Raw genomic sequence first — 10,202 nt, forward strand, 5'->3', positions numbered from 1 at the left:
GTCGGAGGCATCAACTTGTACAATGAACAGTTGATTTGGGTCTGGGTGCCGTAGCACGGGCTCCGAAGTGAAAAGGCGTTTGAGGGCTACAAAGGCGGCCTGGCATTGATCAGTCCACAGTATCTTAGCGGAGGGTAACGTAGCAGAGCTTCCTTTACCCTTGGTTTTCAGAAGGTTGGTGATGGGCAGCGCCACTTGGGCGAAGTTAGGGATAAATCCGCGATAGAAATTAGCAAAACCGAGAAACTGTTGTACTTGCTTGCGGTTGGAGGGAGGGGTCCAATCGAGGACGGATTGGACCTTGGCCGGGTCCATGCTAAGGCCATGGTGGGAGATTATATATCCAAGAAAGTTATTTTGCTCTGATGAAATTCGCATTTAGCCAACTTTGCAAAGAGTTGGTGATTGCGCAGGCGTTGCAGAACTTCTCGGACCAGAGCGACATGCTCATCCATGGTTTTTGAATAAATAAGAATGTCATCCAAATAAACCACCACCCCGCGGTACAGTAAATCGTGAAGGATTTCGTTGATGAGTTGCATGAAGACCCCCGGGGCTCCTTTCAACCCGAAAGGCATCACAAGGAATTCAAACATTCCAAAACAGCTAGAGAAGGCAGTGAGGGGTTCGTCCCCCTCGCGGATACGGACGCGGTAGTAGGCTTCTACTAAGTCCAACTTGGAGAATATACGTCCCTCCTGCAACTGTCCCAAAATATCTGAAATCAGCGGTATAGGGTAGGCGTTGGCTTTTGTAACTGCATTGAGCTTTCGGAAGTCGATGCATAGGTGCAGGTCGCCCTCTTTTTTTTGGACGAAAAATGCGGGGGCTGAGTTGGGAGCATTCGATGGGCGAATGAACCCTCGGGCAAGATTTTTGTCCAAAAAGTCCCGTAGTACAGTGCGCTCGGAAGCGCTCATAGGGTAAATCTTACTCTTGGTTAATGTGCAGTCCTTCACCACCTCAATTGCACAGTCAGTGGCACGGTGGGCGGGGTAAGGCATCACATTCTTTAATGTTAAAGACATCCGCAAAGTCCTGGTATACATCAGGTAGGGACGGCGGTGATGGGACATCGGAGGTCAATGCCGGAGCGGGTGGAGACAGCACCGCAACTTGCTGTCGGTGCTGATCACATTTGGGGTTGGCAAAGGAGATAGTGTTCGTCTCCCAGTCTATACTGGGACTATGACCTTTAATCCAGTTAATTCCCAGGACCACTTCAAATCGGATAGGGGCTATGGTAAAGTCTATTTGCTCCCAGTGGGAGCCAATACCCATCGCCACCCCTGTAGTGCGATGATCAACTGGGCCCCCCTTGAAATGGCTTCCGTCCATTTGGGCAAATTGGACGGGGGCTGGTAAAGCCTCGGACTTGACTTTGAGTGCTGCAAATGTGGCCTCACTGATTAGAGTGCGACCGCAACCGGAGTCAATGAGTGCCTTAACGGGTAGTTGGGGACCACCTTTATAGTGTTGTAAAACTGCGTCCACATAAACGGTGGTTTCCACTTCCTTCACCTTGGTGGGAGCTTTTGGCTTAGCAGGAGATTCTTCAGGGGTCTGTGGAGATGCTCCACTCACCACAGACCGAAGCCGTTTTTTGACAAATCAAGGGGGGTTTCCAGGTTCAAAGCTGGAGGATTCCATGGGTTATCTTCGTCAGAAGAAGGAGAGTTGTCCCCCAATGGGGCATTTGTAATCCGGGACCCGGTGGGGTCACTCGATGTAGGAAGGTTAGATGAGTCCTCAACGTGAAGTGCAGAGGGTGTGGGTCTTCCCGGCACTGCGCTGCGGGTGGCCGCGGTGCCTCTGCATTGAGATCGTCCTCAAGCTCGGGTTGCCATGCTGGGGCGAGAGAGTTCAGGGCGATGAGGGCAGACTGCCGCAAAGTGGCCCAGTTCCCCATAAGTGAGGCAAGCTCCTCTTTGAAACCATGTTTCGCGATCCTGGGGTGGACGCGCGGGCTTCCGTGGATTGGGGAGCGGTGCCTTGGGCTGGGGCTTTTGGACGCTTTTCTCCTTGTTTCTTTGGTGAACGAGGGAAATAAAGTGCCAGCGGCTTTCCACCTCCTCGGCTAATAGAATCCAATCCTCGAGGGTGTCGGGATCACCCCGCATATATGACCAGTTCAAAATGTCAGGGTGTAAGGCTTCCCTGAAATGGTGAATTAGGGTGGCTTCAGGCCAGTCCACAATTCTACTTGCTAGTCTCTGGAATTCATCGGCAAACTCTCGAACTGGAGTAGAGCCTTGTCGTAGTTGTAGAAGCTCCGCTTTGGCTCGTTCCCCCATAAAGGGATCCTCAAACCTCCTCCGTAAGGCAGTCATGAAATTGTTGAGGGAACGGATAGAGCGGGATCGGGTGTCGAACTGGAGGACCATCCAGTCGGCTGCTTTACCTGTCAAAAGGGAAGCCACATAGCGAACCCGGCTGTCTTCTGTAGGGAAGAACTGTCCTTGTTCTCGCATATAGCTGTCTACCTGATGCAAGAAACAGGGCAGGGTTTCAAGAGATCCATCGTAAGTCGTTTTCAATTTGAGTTGTTTCCAAGGACCGGGCATAGGTTGCCCCGGTTGCACGGGTGCCCCGGGTGCAGGTAAAACGGGACCTCCGGGGACCAGGGGTTGAACAGGCACATTAGCGGGTGGCTGGGCTGGCACTCCCTGCTGAACCGGTACTGCGGCCCCCTGTGGAACGGGTTGTGCCGGGGTTGTCAGGGCCCGCTGTAACTGCCTGTTGTCCTGAAGCAAGCGTTCCATTAGCTCCTGGAGTTGATCTACACGGTGAGATAGCTCTCGATTCTGAGCTCGTAACAGGTGAACGTCCTCTCCCGGGCCACCTGTACGGTGAGGTTTGCTTGTTCGAAAACTTGTGGCCCATTGAGAACTGTCCCCATACAAGTCCTCTTGCTCAGACTCCTCGGAGTCTTGGCGTTGTTCTGCGAGGCGGCGTGCGCGTTGGGCCGTGCGCGACGGGGCAAATACCGGGGAAAACGACAGACCCAACGGAGGACCGCTCTGTCCGGAGTCTTTGGGGCGGCCGCCTGTCCGCGCCCGATCTGCAGCCAACTGCTGCTCTTTGTCCCTTGTGGCCTGAGCCTCGGCCTCCGCCTTAGCCGCTTCAGCAGCTTCCCTATCCGCGAGAACCTGTGCGCTTTCAAGCCTCAGAGCGGCAGCTGCGGTAACGTGCGGTAAAAGTTCTATCTCCAGGAGCGTGAGGAGGGGGTCGGGTTCTCCACCTAACAATGGTTGTACTCGGACTGCGACCGCGGGTGCATCGGCCCAAGAACGTCGGGGTCAAACGTTGAGCCAAGGTGGCTACCGTGGTATCCTTTGTACAATCTGCAAAGAGGAGGGCTGTCTGGATAGCGATCCTCTTGGCTTCAGCTTGACAGTCAGCTGCATTGGGTACCAGAGAAAAACTTGCTGGTGCGGCTCCCGCCATGGCACCTTCCCCCGAGGTGACGGGACGCCTTAGAGTCGTGGATGAGAGAGTCTCACGGGCAATAAGCTTATCCAACAAACCGGTTAGTATTTGTAAGTCCTCAGTTGCCAGCCGGGCATCATCCAGCAACTGATCAAAATCCTGGAGGTCTAAACAAGCATTAGTATCCTCCGACGTTAACATCCAGGGAACTCTCACTAGAGATCGCCACTGCGTCTGGATCAGTCCACTCAAGCGGCAAACCTCTGAATTAGTTCTAAAGAGTTCAGCTACTATGTCCCGTAGAAGGGTAGGATCCTCCGAGGAGGACTCCAGGGTTCCAGGAAGCAGTTGTCACGGTTCACTCTGAGAGCGCCCTCCTAGCTCCCATCCGAGTGGCAGGCGAACCCTCCAGGGCTCCAGCCTGACTAAAGAATCGATGGAGAAGAGATAGCTGTCATAATGTCAGCTCTTGACCCATCGAACCAGAAATCACCACAGAGACAGTCAGATTCCAAGCAGATGGCTTTACTGGTCAAATAGGCAATACAGTGCATGAAAGCAAGATGACAGCTATGGCTTGTCTTGTCCGTTATTTGGAAATATAAGGCAGAGAAATGGCGGGAGATTACAAAGCATAAACAGAGCATTATTTCCCAGGAGTGGCGTTCCCAGGCTTTGGTATGTGTAGCCATCCTTGAGTCTGAACGGTTCAGCAGAGAAACGAAAGTAAACATCTAAACCGAGATAACAGCTTGACACGGCCGGGAGGCACAGATCTGCTTAAAGGGCACCCTGCGCACCTTCAGGGAAGCTCCCTGGAGGCCCGCGGGGTGCCCTTCAAAGAGATCTGTGCCTCCCGGACGGGAGGCTCAGATCTATTTAAATCCCCCCCCCAGTCCTGCCGGGAGTCCCGGCAGGGCTGGCGGGGGGTGGCAAGACCCTCTGTGCTGTCTGCGCAGAGAGCACAGAGGGTTTCCAGACCCCCCCAGTCCTGCCGGGACTCCTGGCAGGGCTGGCGGGGGGCTGGCAAGACCCTCTGCGCAGTCTGCACAGAGAGCGCAGAGGGTTTCCAGACCCCCCCCCGCCCTGCCGGGACTCCCAGCAGGACTGGGGGGGGCTTTAAATAGATATGTGCCTCCCGGCCGAGAGGCACAGATCTGCTTAAAGGGCACCCCGCGCACCTTCAGGGAAGCTCCCTGGAGGCACGAGGGGTGCCCTTTAAATAGATCTGTGCCTCCTGGCCGAGAGGCACAGATCTGCTTAAAGGGCACCCTGCGCACCTTCAGGGAAGCTCCCTGGAGGCACGCAGGGTGCCCTTCAAAGAGACTCCCAGCAGGGCTGGGGGGGGCTTTAAATAGATCTGCGCCTCCCGGCTGTGAGGCACAGATCTGTTTGAAGTCCCCCAGCATGCCTCCAGGGAGCTTCCCTGGAGGCGCGCGGCGGGCCCTTTAAATAGATATGTGCCTCCCGGCCGGGAGGCACAAGTCTGTTTAAAGCCCCCCCCAGTCCTACCGGGAGTTCCGGCAGGGCTGGGGGGGGTCTGGAAACCCTCTGCGCTGCCTGCGCAGACAGCACAGAGGGTCTTGCCAGCCCCCCGCCAGAACTGCCGGGAGTCCAGGGAGGGGGGCTGGGGGTCTTTAAACCTCTCTGCGCTGCCTGCGCAGACAGCGCAGAGGGGCTTGTTTAAAGGGCCCCCCGCGCGCCTTCAGGGGGCTTCCCTGAAGGTGCGTGGGGGCCCTTTAAACCGATCTGCACCTCCCAGCTGTTTAAAGGGCCCCCGTGCGCCTTCAGGGAATCCTCCGGCTTTATCAAATAATGGAAAATTTTCAGGTTTATTCAACACAAAACCGAAAAGTACACCACACAGAGTGGATTGCTGAGTTTTGTTGAGCCCCAGACTCAACCAGGCTGAGAGAAGCAGCGTGGTGTAGTGGTTAAGAGCGTCTTGGCCATCTTCTGGGCATGGAGTAGGGGGTCACGGAAGTGTGGGGGAAGAGGTAGATGTGAATTTCCTGCATTGTGCAGGGGGTTGGACTAGATGACCCTGGTGGTCCCTTCCAACTCTATGATTCTATGAAATCCGTACTCTGCCATGGAAGCTTGCTGGGTGACCCTGAGCCAGTCACATATACTCAACCTAACCTTCCACACAGGTTAAATGGAGAAGGGAAGAATGAGGGAGGCTACCCTGAACTCCTTGGAGGAGGGATACTGTTTTAAAACCACTATAATGATAAGGAGCCCAGTGGTGCAGAGTGGTAAGCTGCAGTATTGCAGTCCAAAGGTCTGCTCACGACCTGAGTTTGATCCCGACGGAAGTTGGTTTCAGGTAGCCGGCTCAAGGTTGACTCAGCCTTCCATCCTTCCGAGGTCGGTCAAATGAGTACCCAGCTTACTGGGGGTAAAGGGAAGATGACTGGGGAAGGCACTGGCAAACCACCCAGTAAACGAAGTCTGCCTAGAAAATGTTGGGATGTGACATCACCCCATGGGTCAAAAATGACCCGGTGCTTGCATAGGTATCATTATTTACCTGTAATGATAAAAGAATTACAAGGTGTTTGACCTCTAGGCTGGTGATTAAAACTAACAACTCCAGTTTCAGCACAAAGATCATAGAAAAGCAATTCCACTCCCACAGTTTAGATATTGGTTAGACAGGATGATGAACCAGGAACAGTGTGGAGAAAATACATCCCATCCTGAAAAAGTGTTTATGGCTCATCATTCTGCTGAAGGTATGAAGGCTGAAAGAAAAATGTGATAAAGGGGAAATATTCAGACAAGTTTACTTCTGAAATACCCTCTCACTGGAAAAGACAATAATGCTAGGAAAAGTGGATGGCAGCAGGGAAAGAGGAAGACCCAACATGGGATGGACTGACTCCATCAAGGAAGCCAGGGCCTTGAGTTTGAAAGACCTGAGCAAGGCTGGTAACCACAGGACATTTTGAGGTCATTATTTCATAGGGATGCCATAAGTTGGAAGTGACTTGACTGCACATAATGCACACACAGAGATCAAATCAAGCTTGAATGCTCCCTAGAAGCTAAAATGATCTTCAGCCAAAAGAGATTAGTTCACCTGGAGAAAATGGCCGCTTTGGCAATTGGACTCTATGGCATTGAAGTCCCTCCCCTCCCCAAACCCCTCCCTCCTCAGGCTCCACCCCAAAAACCTCCCGCTGGTGGCGAAGACGGACCAGGCAAACCTAGATGGATTGACTCCATCAAGGAAGCCACGGCCCTCAGTTTACAAGACCTGATCAAGGCTGTTAATGAGAGGACGTTTTGGAGGACATTGATTCATAGGGTTGCCATAAGTTGGAAGTGACTTGATTGCCCATAATGCACATGCACACATGGCCCCAGGCTCACCTCTCTTGAGGTTGCCTCTCTTCCCCCACGGGCCCCAGGGATGCTTGAGCTCGTCTCCCCACCAACTCCAGGCTTGCCTTCTTCCCACTTGCTACTCACCACCGGGGAGGGGAGGGGAGGGACCCGCTCATGCAGCCGCTGGCTGGAAGAGCAAAGAGACGGCAGGCCTGGTGACGTGACTCCCTCTTTGCCCGGCAGGCCTGATTGTCGTGTGCTAAGGCGGCCCGGTTCCCAGAGGACAGCCATGTGGTTCGGATGCTCTTTGTCCTCGACTTGGTGGGCGAAGGCCTGGGGCCCATGCCAGTGCCACCAGAGTACCCCATATTGTGAATTCCCTGATCCGAACCTCAACCCAGGTTGGGGGCAGACTGCAGCTGTGGAGAGGGCAGCGACACCGGCAGACTCTGACATAGCTGCCATGGTGGTGCCCCCTCTACCCATCACCTGTGGCAGCTGCCCCCTCACCCCCTAGATCTGGTCCAGCAACTTTTGAGCCATAGACACACCTTCACAGGTAGGCTAATCCTCGTACCTTCTCTGCCTGCTCCTTTGTGACTGGAATTGTCTGCACATATCTCAAATACAAAAACTATAGCAATTGATATTCTACAATCATCTTGCACAGAGGTATTTCCTAGAACAGACACCTTAATTATTTTAAGTGGAGACATTGGGGATTGAACCAGGGACCTTCTACACACAAAGGAAATACTCAGCCACTGAGACACAGACCCTCTCGAAATTAAGGTGCTGGGTTATACTGAGTCAGAAAAAAACTCAAACTTAATAACCCTAATTGAACTAAAAATCCAAAGGAGCTCAAAGGACTTTTAAAAACAATTTATTAACCATACAATTAAATATAGTTACAATTATCACAAGTTGCAACACAACTACAGTATCAATTCCATATGTAGCTGTTATATAATTGACAATATGATATATTGATGAGAGCCCAGGTAGAAATGTATTTTATGTATTATAAATAAATATATAAAATAAGTACGTAAGTAATAAAGACTTACAGTAATAAAGACCACATTGTACATTTTTTCTTCAAACCTTTGAACTAAAACTTGTAGATGTTAACAGCCTCAGTACATAAAAGAGTGGGAAACATTTGTATTTCCATAGAAATGTATAATATTAAATGTATATCATTATTTATATGTTACCCTCTACACCTGCATCCAAATCAAAAGAAACATATCTAATCTGACCAGTTCTGAAGCAGAGAAAAGAACAATTCCACTGGCTTATCATCAATGTGGATAAATAGTTTGTGGAAAAGAAAATCCACCATTAATAAAATACATACATTTGTGGGAAAGAGGAAGCATAGCATATGTACTAATGAAGTACTTTCTGTACAGTTATGCCGCAAGAGTTTTTCAGGGTCCTTCTTGCGGAGGAGAATGTCCTCTCCTTAAAGTCTTTTAGTCAGTTTTAAGGTGACATTTCACTCAAACAGCATTGTAAGTGATGTAGCATCCTGACCCATGTCTGCTTTTGTTTGGGATTAATTAAGATCAGGATAACAGCATGTCCAGAGGGATAAGCAGCCATAATGTTACCAATCAGCATCATTGACCAAGGGTGATCCATGTTATTCAAGACCAGTATCGCCTGTGCAATGAATGCAAGAAAACTGGACAGGTACAGCACAGAGAAGGAAGCCAGAGCTTTAATGGCAGTCACGTGAACTTGAGTGTTGAGATCCTTGATGCCGTTCCCATTGCGTTGTAAATTTCTTGTGTGCTTCCACAGAGAGGTGATTAACAAGATAGGTGATGACAAAAATATCAGAAGGGGAATAACATTTGGGGAGTTGACTAGAATAGCAAAGTACCTGGGGGGGGGGGGGGTCAGATGATTTAATTTCTGAACCATTGATGCTCAAAAGCGATGAGTTGAAATTGCACATGGAGAATCCATTGAGCAAGCTTGTAACTAGAGTAATAGTCATAATAGCAGAGAGGAAAACGGGGTGGGAGAAGATGGCGATCTTTGCAAGGTAGAAAACACTGAGCCAGGTGGCAAACAAAATATTGGCGGTGTTCATAAAAATCATAAATGTTGGTAATTCCAAATATGAGTGTTCAGAGAAAACAAAGATATAGTTTCATTCAGAATCACTACTGCCTGCCATGCAAGTCTGGACAAGCCAAGGCAGGTCAGGATCAGGTCAGGTGGAGTTAGTTTCCTGCTTTTGAACCAGTCCATGTAATTCATGAGGACAATAAATCCATTTGCTATTATTCCGACGACAGTTTCAATAACCAGCAGTATAAACCATCGGATCCAGCTGGAGGGGATCCGGGTTTGTGGACCCGCAGGGGGGGGAACGGGGAGGGGGGGCAGGAGACTGGGGTTCCCAGCTTAGCGGCTGCCTCGGCGGTTATGGGAGCAGCGGGGTGGTGGCTTAGGCGGCCCCGGGTCCTGGCCAGCCTCCTCGGGGGGGGGCAGGGCCCTACGTGTAGCAGCCGGAAAGAGCGATGGTGACCACCTGATCCCATCCCCCCCATTGCCGTCTCCCCGCCCCCCAGGCGGGCTTGGCGGGCCCTGTCAGGCTGTCACGGGGTCTGCCCGGCGCCAATGGAATCGGCGCTGGCCAGCATGCCGGGGGGGGGGGATAAAATGTGGCCCTGCCCCTGGCCTCGGCCATTCTTCCGCTTCACGCCGCTTGTCCCGCCCACCCTCCCCTTGGTTTCTGGGGTATAGTTGGGTTATCTGTCACAACTGATGGTTGGCAGTTTGGGCATGGGGCCGGATCCAGTTTGGGGGAAAAATGGCCTGAGTGTCCCGCTTCCCACTCTGGGGACCCTAACAAGGGGTTTTGGGGGGAGGCCAGGATTTGTTAAGCTTGTCTCGGGGGCTGCAGTTTGGCCTCCTCCCAAGTGGCAGTGGACCACACAGTTGGCTTCTGTCCACGTGGGGCCAGGCATACTGCCATCTCAGGCTGCGCCCAGCAGGCGGGTTGGGAGCAGGGTGCTATCAGCCGACAGACGGGTCGGCTGATCCCTGGATCCTGCCCTTCATGCTTGCCAATGCCTAACACTGTAATCAATAAAGTTGTGGCCTTTTTCACTCCAGCTCGGTGTACTAGTCGTTCTTGGACAGGACCATGCAGGTCATTCACCGGAGTATGGGTTTTCTCCTTAGGGCGGCAGGCACAACCCCCCCCCCCCCGTAGGGCTGGGGCCACAAACTCATTATCATAATTTCTGAGCACAAAAGGAAAGTGTTTCTTCTGCTGTGATGTTGACGCTTTTCCCAATGCTGTCTTTTCAGTAATATTAACCCAACAGAGCACAACACTCAGGCCTTCAATTTATAGCACTGAAGAACATCTGGAGAGGTTTTTTAGTGTTGACTCTGTCGAGATGCAAATCCTA

The 10,202-nt window shown here is 51.7% G+C and overlaps 1 protein-coding gene across 1 annotated transcript; it reads right to left on the reverse strand.

Annotated features, from left to right (window-relative positions):
• Positions 1-6,153: 6,153 nt before the first annotated feature.
• LOC130476506 (taste receptor type 2 member 140-like) lies at positions 6,154-9,942 on the reverse strand. The gene is made up of 4 exons (XM_056848452.1): positions 9,911-9,942; positions 8,954-9,112; positions 8,382-8,656; positions 6,154-6,176 (listed from the first exon to the last, which is right to left on the reverse strand). The coding sequence occupies exons 1-4, from the start codon at positions 9,940-9,942 to the stop codon at positions 6,154-6,156; spliced, it is 489 nt and encodes a 162-aa protein (XP_056704430.1).
• Between the last annotated feature and the right edge of the window lie 260 nt (positions 9,943-10,202).

Source organism: Euleptes europaea, chromosome 4 (assembly GCF_029931775.1).
Source record: "Euleptes europaea isolate rEulEur1 chromosome 4, rEulEur1.hap1, whole genome shotgun sequence".
In the NCBI taxonomy this organism is placed as follows: Eukaryota; Metazoa; Chordata; class Lepidosauria; order Squamata; family Sphaerodactylidae; genus Euleptes; species Euleptes europaea.

Bases quoted from the DNA above. Each gene is read 5' to 3' on its own strand.
- LOC130476506 (XM_056848452.1), bottom strand. From the start codon at position 9,942: ATGACCTGCATGGTCCTGTCCAAGAACGACTA. The intron at 9,113-9,910 runs GTACACCGAGCT...GATCCCCTCCAG, and splicing joins GTCCTGTCCAAGAACGACTA to CTGGATCCGATGGTTTATAC. The intron at 8,657-8,953 runs GCAGGCAGTAGT...CCCCCCCCCCAG, and splicing joins GGCTTGTCCAGACTTGCATG to GTACTTTGCTATTCTAGTCA.